The sequence below is a fragment of the Apodemus sylvaticus genome, chromosome 7 (assembly GCF_947179515.1).
Source record: "Apodemus sylvaticus chromosome 7, mApoSyl1.1, whole genome shotgun sequence".
Lineage (NCBI taxonomy): Eukaryota > Metazoa > Chordata > Mammalia > Rodentia > Muridae > Apodemus > Apodemus sylvaticus.
Genome location: NC_067478.1, coordinates 59,651,823 through 59,665,540, shown reverse-complemented (window position 1 = coordinate 59,665,540; position 13,718 = coordinate 59,651,823). Strand labels below are relative to the sequence as shown.

The 13,718-nt window shown below is 42.9% G+C and overlaps 1 protein-coding gene across 2 annotated transcripts in view; it reads left to right on the top strand.

The window, feature by feature from the left end:
- Positions 1-12,537, top strand: part of Rora (RAR related orphan receptor A) — a 97,224-nt gene extending 84,687 nt beyond the window's left edge. The window contains exons 6-10 of one of the 2 annotated variants that reach the window (XM_052187917.1): positions 1,222-1,351; positions 2,113-2,220; positions 4,095-4,205; positions 5,311-5,423; positions 7,276-12,537. In XM_052187917.1, coding sequence (XP_052043877.1) covers positions 1,222-1,351; positions 2,113-2,220; positions 4,095-4,205; positions 5,311-5,423; positions 7,276-7,440 — 627 coding nt within the window. In that variant the 3' untranslated portion in view covers positions 7,441-12,537. Of the gene's footprint in view, positions 1-1,218; positions 1,352-2,112; positions 2,221-4,094; positions 4,206-5,310; positions 5,424-7,275 lie in introns of both variants that reach the window. The other variant, XM_052187915.1, reaches the window with a different exon arrangement.
- The last annotated feature ends 1,181 nt before the right edge of the window (positions 12,538-13,718 follow it).

Genomic DNA, 13,718 nt, shown 5'->3' with positions numbered 1-13,718 from the left:
GAGGATCTGACTTTGATTCCTAGGACCCACCTTAAGTAGCTCATCTGTAATTCTAGCTTCAGGGGACCTAAAGCCTCTGTCCTACACACATGCGCATGCTCATGTGCAAGTGCGCGCGCGACACACACACACACACACACACACACTAACTGCTCAGAACCAAAACGGAGCCTGGCAGGTGGTAACCCTTCTTGCTTTTCTCTCTATGATAATGACAATGGGGTCGCTAACATGAGGGTAAAACTGAAGGTAAGGCATGGTACTTACTCATCATGCTTTTGGAAGATATGGAGGCTTTTTCCAGTGATCACAGAAAGTCAGGCTGGGGAAAGACCATGGAGATGATAGAGGTGATCCTTGCCTTTGCTGTGAAGTGGAGGAAAATGATCACCTCTTGGCTATGACCACACAGTGAGAACATCAACACCATGGCCTCACGTGACTCAATTCCAGGGTTTGATTCCCTATCATCCTGTTAGAAAGAACCTTAAACCAAGCTTAAACAACAGGGTGTCACAGGATAGCAGAGGAGCAAAGCAGAAAGCTCCAGGACACTGTGATGAGTGGGAGGCAGGGGCCAGCAACAGCTCACTTAGTCGGCCTCTCGCCTCTCGGTGCAAAGTAACCCCATCATCTGAGCCACAGAGGAGAGCCAGCAATGTAGAGAGAGCCGGCAGGCCTTGAGAAGTAGGGTTTCGGCCTCAGCTCCTCTTACACCTACTGCCTGAGAAGCCTCAGAGTTTTGATGTCATCAAGCATCTGGCTCAGGATGTACAGACCAAAAAAGTGTGGTTGGTACCCCTTTCCTTCCGTCTGCCTCCAGGAGAGCATGGGTAAACTCCCTAAAATAAATTAACTGCATAAAAAAAAAAAAATCCTCGTCTTACTGTGGAGCCCACAGCTACAGCAGCGATGTATATTGCTTTCCTGACTTGTGTTTAGCTGTTGGCCCCGTGCGTTCATAATATTCTCACTTTTTACCCCCCACCTCGCTGCTCCCCTCCGTTCCATTGCCTTCAGATGTAAGCTAGGAATCTCAGTAGGCAGAAAGGAAGTAGGTTTTTATAACCTAAGCAACAGAGACTATTCTTTTTAATCCTATAATCTTTTTTAACCCATTTCTAAAGAAAGCTTTTTACAAACTAGGAAGCAAGCCGGAAGCTGGCTGCACTAGGGTTCCCAGATAGTCTTATGCTAATGTGTCTCCCTCCTTCACAGCAGAGAGAGGTGATGTGGCAGCTGTGTGCCATCAAGATTACAGAAGCTATCCAGTACGTGGTGGAGTTTGCCAAACGCATTGATGGATTTATGGAGCTGTGTCAAAATGATCAAATTGTGCTTCTAAAAGCAGGTATGCGTGCTGCAAGTGAATCCTAATGCTGCCTCTTGCCTGTTTTCACCTGCTTGTTAAAGAAATGCTGGCTAAGGAAGATGTCGAAGGCATTTTCTTCAGTGATAATAGCTCAGGGTATGCTTAGCAGAAATTGAACCTTTTTTATAAAACCATTTTAAAATGTGTTTGGTGGGGGAGGGGTGCTGAGGAGGGGAGTCTGTGGTCAGAGCCCTTGCTGCTCTTGCAGAGGACCCAGGCTCATTTCCCAGCACACACGGATGCTCCGCCATAAATAAGTACAGCTCCAGGGGATCCAGTGTTCTCTTCTGACCAGCATAGAAACCAGGCGTGTACATGGTACACACACATACATCCAGGCACAATACTCATATACTAGTTACTTGTGTGTGTATGTCTGTATATAGATATTTTTTTAAAGATATGTTTAGAAAACATTCCTTCCATTTTCCTATTCCTCTGGGAAGAAGGCTACACCGAGGAACTTTTGTATTCCCAAATCTTACTATCACCCTTCAGGCCCTAGTGCTGAGCTGATGGAAAGATGCTTCTGGGCTCAAAGAGAGTCATTCTTAGCCTGGATTGTTGTATAAATATGCATAAATGCTGCCCTCTGCAATGTCTTCATGTCTTCTGCCCGTATGACTGAGAACCCAGGCACTATCCTGCACCCAGTGCTGTGCCATCTCAGGATGGCATCTGTGACCTCAGATGGGCACTAAGGTCTGTGGGATGGCGCTAACAACCCTCCCTCCATGCAGGCTCACTGGAGGTGGTGTTTATCAGGATGTGTCGTGCCTTTGACTCTCAGAACAACACCGTGTACTTTGACGGGAAGTATGCTAGCCCTGATGTCTTCAAATCCTTAGGTAAGGAACTGTCACATTTTTGTCTCTGTAAGTGGGGGTCATATGCAAGCATGTGCTGGATGGAACCTCTTGGTGCACAATAGAAACTGGTTGCGTGGAACAAAATCTAAAGGATGATACACCTATTCTTCTGTGTATAATAGCCATTTGCTATGAAACACTTGGCAAGCAGCAAATAGCTTTGTCTACATCACATGTAAGTTGAAGTTCAGTTGTAAGGTGGCCATTGAGTGAGCTATTGCATGGCCTTCCACAATCACTTTTGCAGCTTCAAATCAAGCAGATAAATACAGTGTTCAAATAATGGAAGGAGTATGGCTCATATATAAAATGAAGCTAAGATGGAAAAGCCTACTATCCCTGGTCTCATACAATAACCATTTATGAAAAGGAAATGTAAATGTCGAAACTGTGCAGTGGAGCTGGAGAAAGCTAGGACATGTGCATCACTAAGAACAAGTTGTTGTGGCTTTCTACAATTTAAATAATCAGAATGCTGCATTAAGGAGAAACAACAGAACCCAGGATATGTTAAATGGCTTGTTTTAAATGTGAGAGACAGGAGGTTTATCTAGCTCAGTGCAGTGCGGCCCACAGCCAATTACAAATATTAACCATGATACAACAGACACAGAACACAGCCAGTCTTGGGTGGGCTGAGTGGTTATTTTAAAGGACTTTCCCATTCTGTTTTCAGTTTGGTGAAGTTACGATGTTACTCCAGCAGCATGCAGCACTGCAGTTAGCCAGTCCCCCTTAGATCCTGTTCATTCAAACTGAGGGTTCTGAAGTCAGACAACCTGGCTTCGAATGTCAAGGTGTGACCATAGGTACATTGCTTATCTCTGTCAAGTCTCCGTTTCCTCAGCCCTAAAATGGGAATATTAAAAGTATGCCCCTCATGACGCTGTTTTGAAGTGTGAGGAAACTCTTAAGATTGTTGTTCAAGCAATAATCTGCCTAGGAATCACATGTGCAGCTGATAGTGGTGGCTATGAAACTACTGATGGTGCTAAAGATGATGGTAATGGTGAGAATACCTGGTGGTGATGGTGTAAGACCCCCAAAAACCAAGGGTGCCCCAGCACCCCACACCCCGGGAGGCGACATCCAAATCACTCTCAAGAAACGGTCTTGATGCAATAGCATGAGGATTTCTTTATTCCAGAATCTGGGTTCCACAGCCATACACCACACAAGGGTAGAGGACTAAGGACCAGGAGTGCCGAATTGCGACAGCTTTTATAAGTTTACGACAGAGCCCTCGAATCACAAACCAGTCATTTCTTTGCATGGAGAGCCCACAAAATGCGAGCCAATCAATTTGTACCACTCCATAGTTTTTAGGCCAATCAGTTTAAATTATCGGAGCCCCTGCTCAGTGGACCAATTAGTTTCCTATTTTCTTAAATGTCTATAGCTGCGTGAACTCCTGCATAGGGGTAATTGCGTAAGCAGTTTACAGAAGCAAGATAAGCTTAGCCCATTTCCAATTACCTTGTGGGGCCAGGATCACCTATTCAAGGCCTTTCTGCTAGCTCTAAACAAAGGGCGGGCTCTGGAATGTGACCTTTCACCTAGTTTCTAACAAAGTGAGATAACATTTTAAACTCCTGATTTCTTGGGGTCATTAGAGTTAGGCTGTATTATTTTCTATCCTTTCAATGGTGACAGGGATAACGGTACCAGAAGATGTTACAAGAATGGTGATGTTGGCTAAGCCAGTTTCTCTGTTAATGTTTCAGACGAGTCAACTAAGAAACACTCTTACTCTCCTAGCTTAGATCCAACCGCCACACCTCTCTTCCCCTTGTCTTGTATGCTTCCCCTGGGGGAACCACTGACATCCTAAACTGCCTTTATTTTAATTGTAGGTTGTGAAGACTTCATTAGCTTTGTGTTTGAATTTGGGAAAAGTTTGTGTTCTATGCACCTGACTGAAGACGAAATCGCATTATTTTCTGCATTTGTACTGATGTCAGCAGGTAAGAGAATCAAACAGGAGTAGAGCAGTTTCTGACTCGTCCAGGGTCAGAGCGTTTTCAGGAGGCACAGGACTTTTCCATGTCTGACAATTGAGGCATCCCCAAGAGCAGGAGGCACCCTTATTAAATTTCAAGTTTTCCAAAGAATCCTCCTCCCCCCACCCCCTCCCCCCTACACAAGTCTTTTCTAAAGACCTAATGGGAGTGAAAAGATAGCTCTGTGGTAAGAACTCTTTCCATGCAAACAAAAGGACCTGAGCTCAAATCTCAGCACCTATCCTGTCTCAAGGACACCTGATGCCCTCCTCTGGCCTCTACAAACATATACGTACACATGTATCCTCTTCTCAAATACAGAGACAGACAGAGAGACAGAGAGAGAGAGAGAGAGAGAGAGAGAGAGAGAGAGAGAGAGAGAAAGAGAACTCATGATATGCAGATAAAAATATTAAGAAGTAATAGCTTAATAAAACCTTACCCAGCACAAACTTCACATACCAAGACAAAAGGATTAGGTAAAACAGCTGTGCTCTTCCTGATGCCAGTCTCCAAGACAACATGCCTTTGTAAACCCTGCCATCTACAAATCTGTCTGCATCCAGCCTATTGTCCCTGAAGCTCTGCCTCTTGGGAACAGTCCTTCCCTAGGAATTCTCATGCAAAGATACTGCTAAATTAACAACTCTTAAATCATTTGAAATTCTATTGACTGTTTGAGATGCCCTGGATTAAAAAGCAATTGCATTTCCAGGAATGCCAATGGGACAGGTGGGACAGTGCAGAAGGAGAATTATCAGAAAGGCCTGGGGAGGGCGGGGCACTGCAAGTTCACTTGCAATCATTTGATTTGGGCCCTGTAATTTAGCTGTCCTTTAAAGAAGAAGTACCCTCCTTCCCAGTACCAGTGGCAGTGAAAAGATTTAATACCCTGGTGCATACATCAGAGATTGCCTTTGCATCCTGCGGAAGCAAAATTTCAAAGAGCGAAACTGGCCTGTGAGTCTTTAAACACGCTGTAGCACAGTAAAGGATGTCTTAGTTAAGAAGAACATGGGTCTGACACTGTGTTGGAGGAACGTACTGAGTCTCACTTTTCCATGTTTAGATCGCTCGTGGCTTCAGGAAAAGGTAAAAATAGAAAAACTGCAACAGAAAATTCAGCTAGCCCTTCAGCATGTCCTACAGAAGAACCACCGAGAAGATGGAATTCTAACAAAGGTGAGATCCAGAGGTGCCTGTCTGGCCTGGCCAGAACTATCCTCTGGCACAAATCTTGCTTACGGGTATCTTTATAAGTTGCAGAAAGTATCAGCATAGCACAGGCTTTTAAGTCAGAAAATTCTGTTGAACCAAAAACGCAATGCCCAAGTTAGACTCTATTTAGTATAATTGGTCACAAAGTTTCCTGCAGTAATGCAACAGTCTGGGAAAGCAGCATTTTATTACATGTTAATAATATACTGTCAAGTGTTTACAGGGACCAGAAGAGGGCGTCAGATCCTCTGGAATTGAAACCATAGGCAGTTGTGAGCTGCCAAATTTATAAGGTGGGAACCGAACTCTGGTGCTCTGCAAGAACAGTATGTGCTCTTAATTGCTGAGCCATTTCTCCAGCCCCCCTCAAAAAAAAAAGATTTCTTTTCTTTAAAAAAGTTTTTTCTTTAAACAAACAAACAAAAAACAAAAACAAAACCCAATCCTCTCAGGAACCTCTTTCTGTTCTTTAAACTTAAGCATAAAAAAGGATCAACAGGTTGCACTGAAGTAAACCATGAGTGTCTTTAAATTCAGAAGGGAGACTTTAAACAGGACTAAAAGACAACCAAATATTCTAATATCGGTTCTCTTAAATTAATCAGTTATCAGCAATACATTGCTTTTTGTATTGTATTAGTTTCCTGCTTCTGTGCTATATTAAGAGCATGAGGCATCACTTTGGCTAATTATCTTTTGCAGCTAAAATGTGTGCTAGATCTTTCAGAGCTGCTGCTGCTGCTGCTGCTGCTGGAAAGGGCAGCGCGCTCCATTCGTTGCCCGGGTGGCATGTTTTACTGTACAAGGAGGTGATGGGAGCTTGGGAGATGTTTGGGGCTTAGGTTTCCTGCCTGACTGCTTCTGGTCTTTTCTGATAGTTTAAGGGGAGTCAAAGTAGAGAAACTGGGCAAGGTTTTGATTTTGTACCTGATCAGTGAGCAAGAAGATCCCTTCTGCCCAAGTCTGAGGCCACCACATGGGTTCTAATTATAGAGAGGGACTGATGCAGGTAGGATCTACGAAGACATTTCCTAGAGGCAGTGACTGATTTGAAACCACGGGCAGCCTGCCTTTGTACAGTGCAGCAGAGTTTACAAGCACCTCTGCAGGTCACTGCTGTTACCTTCAGCTGCTAGAAGCTCATTTGCTGAGACCCTGAGTGGCTTACCTATAGAATTTACTCTTACAGTCCAGTGAGACAGCTAAAGAGGCTCAAAGCAGTAGCAAGATGATCTGAGTGACCCCCAGAACCCACAGGGTGGCAAGAGAGAACTGAAGATCCCCAAAGTTGTCCTCTGACCTACACATATACACACACACACACACACACACAGAGAGAGAGAGAGAGAGAGAGAGAGAGAGAGAGATGTAATACTAAAAACTAAAAAGAATTGACTCACACTCATTCTCACACAGTGTTTACCAGGCACTCCTCTCTCTGGCTGTAGTGCCTTTGTGACCAGGGCTCCCACTCACTCCTCTATCAGCAGACCTCTTCCTTTCCCACAGAGGTAGCCAGCATGGTAACCCTGGAACAGGGAGGAGTCTAAAACCTCACCTGGGCTCTAGCACTGGGGCTTGGGGGAGGAGCAAGAATACCTCCTTGAGTTAAATTATTCATCGTCTAAAGGTATTTGTTCTATTCCAAGTATTCTAACACAGGATCGCCATTTATCTCTCCCCTCACTGGAAGCTTAGGCAGCATCAAACATGGTGTCTCACCATGACAAGCTACGTTGTGGAGGTTCCCTCACTCCTTGGTTTTCACTCTCATGACTTCCCTCCCCTGACATCCTGTCGTTTCTCCTGCTTACAGCTAATCTGCAAGGTGTCTACGTTACGAGCCCTATGTGGACGACACACAGAAAAGCTAATGGCATTTAAAGCAATATACCCAGACATTGTGCGACTCCATTTTCCTCCGTTATACAAGGAATTGTTCACTTCAGAATTTGAGCCAGCAATGCAAATTGATGGGTAAATGTAGCACCTGAGCACTTCTAGAACATCTGGAGTACAAACATGAAAGTAAGAGAGAACATAAAAAAAGGAAATAAAATAATAACAACGAAGACAAATTTAACTGAGACACTTTCTATGGCCCTGAGAGCCCTGGAGCGCCAACACACTGCACAGACATCTTGTGGTGATCGGGGTTCAGGCACAAAGGGGAAACAATCAAATCCAATAAAAGCTGAACGTGTTTTGCTCATGCATACGATTTCCACTATGCCTACAGAAATGGACCCTTTTTCTGTCTCAACTTCTAGAGCGGTTGACCGTGGCATGTAACAGGAGGAGGGCACTACAGTCGGAGGAGTCCCTTTTCTCATAGCTCACTGCCCACAGACTCTTACGGGTAACAGCAGAGTCCAGCGTTAATCGGTGACCCCGGTGTGTGTGGCGGGAGGTGCAGCGTCACTTTGCACAGCTTGCTTTTCTGTGTCATGAAGGAAGATTTTGTTTCTCTCACCGATTATTGCCGGTCAGCAGGATGGTGTGAAAGGGGATCCATTGCGCTCGCAACAATAGCATTATAATATATTACACAGGGTAAATGGGCATGAAGACTATATATAGCTAAAGAGATATTGTTTATATATTGTTTTAATTAATATAAAATGTAGTGACTGGCGTAGCTTTTCCTGTTGAATTGATAAGGCACTTTCCGTTTTTGCACCTTTTTGTTTCCTTTAAATTAAATGCTAGCGTGTTCACTGTCGCTGTGTCGCATGTACACCAGAAACACAAGTTTAGCTGAGAAGGCTTGGAAGGTACGTCGGGAGGTATTTATGCTGCTGTTTACAAACAAAAAACAAAAAACAAAAAAAAAACCAATTACTTTTAAAAGACTGGCTGGTCATATCCAGAAATCAACATGTTGAATTTTTTTTCCCACCTGTAAATTTGGAATTAGTAATGGACTGCTCCCTAAATCATACTTTGTTTTGCATGCAATTAAGAATGGGTGTGTTTAAGATTCATCCAGAACTGAAGGAGTGTCTGGTGCTGTGGGCTTAAACCATGTGTGCATATTTTTTTTTTTTTTTTGGTCTTTAAAATGCTACCTTTGGGAGGTGGAGATGGAGAGGCTCATTTAACACAAGTCAGTAGTCACAGGGACAGAGTGTCATCTTGCAGTTCTGATGCTTTCAGAACAAATTAGCAGCTGGGATATTTACTGGAGTCTAGCTCTTATTTAGAAGAAGGACCCAAAGATTCCATGTGGAACAAACACACTCCCCACAGGAAGCATTCGTTGAATGTCTTGTGTTCTTGGCATCAGGAGCCCTAAGAAGTCACCTCAGAGTGAACTGACCCTAGACTAGCTGTCCCAGATTCTAGACTGCTGGTCTCCATATCGGGTAGACGGTGGATGAAGAGGGAGGGAGACAGTGTTGACCCTGGTTCCTATGTTTAAGATACGCCTTCAGAGCGAAGGTGGGGCCAGCTGCAGACATTTGTGTATGTATCCTCACTAGAAAACTGTGGACTGTAATTTATTTTATTAAATATATAGAAGATAGTTTGGCTTTTGTGTTCAGGTAAAAAGTATTGAGGTTTTGATTCATTTTGCATTATTTAAAAATAATCCCCAGTGGGAGGAGGAAGGAGCTTTCTTATGTTCATAGGTATGCATATTTTAAGACCAAGTGCCCTGGGATTAGAGAGATGCTTCTTCAGTGGTCAATAGTGCTTACTGCTCTATCAGAGGACCAAAGCCTGGAACCCAGCTAGCAGATCAGGCAACTCACAAAAGCCTGTCACTTCAGCCCCAAGATATCAGTGTCCCTTTCTGGCCTCTGTGGGCACACACACACACACACACACACACACATACATAGAGTAAGAGATAAACATAAAAATAAATCCTTAAAAACAAGTGCTCCTTTGAGAATTTAGGAGGCATTTAGGAGATGACTTTGGTCACAAGACACTGGTCTGGCATCAAAGACCGTATCTGTAGACAAAAAGGGAACGTTTTCCGTGGTAAATGGGGGCAGGGTGCACTTTTATGAAGCCCTGTATACCCAACTGCCTCCTTTGCCCACAGGGTCCTTCTAGACTCTTTCCAGCATTTCTGTTCCTGCTGATGTCCATCTGATGGGTTCCCAGGGCCAGCTTCCCAGAGCACTTCACAATTTTTAACTTCACTGACTTTCTGCCTTATTTACTGAGGGACTTGGAAAGTAGGAAGGAATTATTCGTATAGAATTGTGTGGGGGAAGCCTAAGTAACATCTAACATTTTTTTCAAAAACATAGTAAGGGTTTAACCATAAACAGGGGAAGTGATATTTACTTAAATTTCTTACAAGCATAGAAAATTTTATGTGTTTATATGGAGAGGTTAGTGGTCAGCATATAGTATTTATATTTGGGCAAGAAGGGGTAAATCAAAATTTTATTTAAGCATAGTTCCTTTAAAGAGTAATAGTATTTATATTCTGAAGAGAGAGTACGGTTTTGTTATTTATTTGCCCTTTTTTTTTTCCTGTTGTTTCTCCTGTGTGAGGGAATGGTGTGAGGTTTGGGTTTGGTTTTTGTTTTTCCTTTCTTGTTTAGTTCTTCAGATTCACTAAATTTGGGGATAGATTTAGTAAAGTATATTAACTTCATTTTAACCAAAGCTTTCTGCATATGACCAGCCTCAGGTGCTAGCGCACTAAAGAGCAACTAAACCCAATTCCAGTGTCCACGTGTGACTAAGGAGAACTGGCTGAGCGTCTCTAAGGGTGAGAGAGAGAGGGGAAGAGAGAAAGAGAGAGTGTGTGTGTGATATTGAACTTCAGAGAAATTCATTTTCCCAGGAAGGATTCTGTATGTACCTAATACAAAACTCAAACACAAGATACTTCAATCTCAGCATGATGCCATGGTGACATTGCTTTTACAACACACCAGGAGAGAGCAGTGTGACTGCTTCCAGGTATTCCTGAAAGAAAAGCAGGAAGATGGCTTTCAGAGCAAAGTCCTCCGACATTGTAGGGATGGAGCTATAGAGCCAGATGTGCTCTGGGAAACTGAGAGGACAATTGACTAGGATAAGTTGAGAGTCACGGTGAGTCCAGAACAGGATGTAAAACTTTGGCATTTTTCTTTTCTTCCTGATTATGAGACCCACTTGGTTGTTCCACAAGGTGGTTGATGGCACAGAATCATGAGGCTTAATAGTTCATGTCATTAAACTTGCCTGAACTTAAAGGCTCCCCAGTCTCCTGGGGACTGAACCATATTGTCAGCTCCGCTGCAAGAGCACCATCAGGTAGCCTTCTCTACAGAAGGTAAATGAGGCTTTCCTACAAAATCTGAATGTTGTTGCTTGATATGCAAACGATCCAGGAACATCATGAGAAACTGGCCTTGGCCACAAAGAAATCCAAAGTGCAGTTGAAAGCATGTTTTGGACAGACCACAAATTGTGCTAAGGCTGTGAGTTTGGAGTTGTTTTGTTTAAAGCACTCAGTATTCTAATTTGTGCTAAATCCATGAATTATTTTTTCCCAAAGTCTTTAACATCCTGTTTCACCCTTCCTAACTTAAGGAAAACATGACTTAAGACTCTGCTTCTAAGTTTGGTTGTTCTTTAGCCAGTGGCTACCAGATCTCTGTGAGTGGGTGGGGGTCAGGGGAGGAAGGAGCGTGTTCACCTGTGTGTGTATGTGTGTGTGTGTGTGTGTGTGTGGCTTTTGCGTGTATGCAGTGTGTATGTTAGACCGCTTCTAGGCTACTAAGTGTCAATGGAAAAGAAAATGTATTCAAAATACATAAATCAAAACTAGAAGATGGAAAAAAAAAGATTTATTCTATACAAAGCCTTGTCTGGACCACTCTAGAGAGACTTCTATTTTTTTAACCCTCTATAAATATTTGATGGCACTAGAAATATTCCTGCAATAAAATGTGATTTGTGTAAAGAAAAAAAAAGATTTTGTAATGTGAAACAAAGAAAGAAAGTAATGTAATTTTCTAAAAAAAAAAATACAAACAAACAAACTTTGTATTATTTTCTTGATGGAATTTGCCTATCTGTCTTTGGAGAACTTTTTATTTCCTTGAATGTGCCATAGTAGATGTATGTGCTTTTTGTTTTAGACTAAGGGGTGGCTGCTTGTGTTCCGACATTCCAAAATGCAAAGCAACTTAGCAGAAGCCTTGACGAAGAGGTTTCGGTAGGATGCAAGCGTCTCTCCTTGTTGCTTGTTTTGCACACGTCTTTTCATTCTTATCTAGTGCAATATCTGTACATAGAGCACTTGCGGGTGTACTTTGATCCCTCAGGGAAAAACACATATTTGTACAGTTGTTGGGTTTGTTTTGGTTTTTTGTTTGTTTGTTTGTTTGTTTTTTGATTCATTTTCCTTTTTTGTTTTTTTGGCTATGGAATGTCGATCGAATCACTTGTTATTGTTGAGAGGCAGCCAGATAATCAGCCTAAAGCCACTGTTTCAAACACCGATTGTTTGAGTCATGTCTTTCCAGTACTATTATTTTAAAATGATAATAATAATAATAATAATAATAAAAAGCTATTTTCTGACAGTTCTTTGTGCTGACTGGTGGAAAACAAAAGGGTAAACGTAATAATAATAATAAGCACCTTATGGTTGACTTACTGTGAATGACAATCCATCTTGGTGTCAAGGACAGAGCCCTGTTGTCTAGAGTTGGGGCTGAGAGTCAGAAACACTGCGCTCAGGGAACTTCTAAAACTCTTAAAAACAGGGTGGCCAGTGGACTGGGGCAAATTGTGGTTTTACTATTAAAAACAATGATGGTAACAGTATCCCTCCAAGGCACAAGCGAACTGTAGAGAAATGTCTGTCTGTCTGTCTGTCTGCCTGTGTGAATTCTTCACCTGTCTCATCTTGTTGAGTTCAAAATTCCTGTTTAAAAGCAAATTAACTCCTGAGGCAGTGCAGTGTGGATGGAAGATGAACCCAGCAGTGACAGCCCAGTCAGGGAGCACAGTATGGCCATCTACTGTTTCCCTAATAATTAAAATGCCCCTGTGAAATACACCTTTCAACAGTTTCAGATTTGGTGTGTTAGGAATTTAGATTTTTTTTTTTAAACCAGCAGGAAGACCTATCAGTGGAGTGGCCCACAACAGAGTCCTACAGAGCTAGAAAAACAAAGGGGGTTTTACTGTATTCTCCTCCAGGGGCAAACCACACTCCCGCTATGCAAAACAATTCCTATTCCACATCCCTAGTTTTTTTTTAGATTTGTGAGGGTTTTTCGTTTGTTTTCCTGGAAGAGCTGCCCTTTAAAGACAAATTGGTCCCTGCATGGCAGACCGTAGCTTTAGTTTAAGGGCGGCACAGCTCTGAGCCACAGCAGTTCAGTTCATGGTCCCGTGCAGCACTTTCCATAAGGCCAGAGCTCAGTGTAGCTGATGGTTCTGAGTCTCCTGCCCCATAATACATACTTGTCCAATTACATAGCTTCTTATTACAGTAAGAGAACTGAAGGTATGGGAAATCTGTCCATCAGGTGACAGTTGATACCTCACACCTTGTTTGGAGTATAGGTGACAGAAATCTGCTCCCTCCCCTTTATCTCTCCATACACACGTACACATGCACATGTGGTAGGCATTCTTACATACCATCACAGGACCACTGCTTACTCAAAGTTGTGGTGCAGAGCCCTACAACAGCAGCCTTGTACTGTGGATCAGATATGTGCCCAGAAACACAGTTGCAACAGTTAAATACTGGTCGACTGTTGCTCTCTGTCACGCTGGTCTCCATTCTAGTCCCTAAACACTAATGCATGAGAAATGCTTCCACCAGCTTTGATGATAGGGACCTCCCCACTGCTGTTTAACTAATGAGAAGGCCAGCTATCAATGTCTTCAAAAGTGACTGGCTATACTCCTGACTGTGTGAAAGTGTGTGTGTGTGTGTGTGTGTGTGTGCGCGCGCGCGCACACTTGCATGTGATCAGTTTGTCAGACTCTCAAAATACTTTTTTAAGCAAGCAGGAAGACTGGCTTCATACCAGGAAGCTACCATGAATGGGGGCAGAGCATGCTCGACCACACCCTCAGAACTTAGAGCAATAAACACTATTCAGTCGCTTATTTACTTGTAAATGGGTGACAGAATATTTGATCCAAATAGAAACCTCTTTTCCCAAGGTCTAGTGTGGAGAGTGGAGATGAATGTTTGGAAGAGATCCGTGTTCTCTGTTTACATCCAGTGTGTTTTGCTGCATTAGCTATCCTATGCTTTTTCTTTGGTCCTTCTAGAAA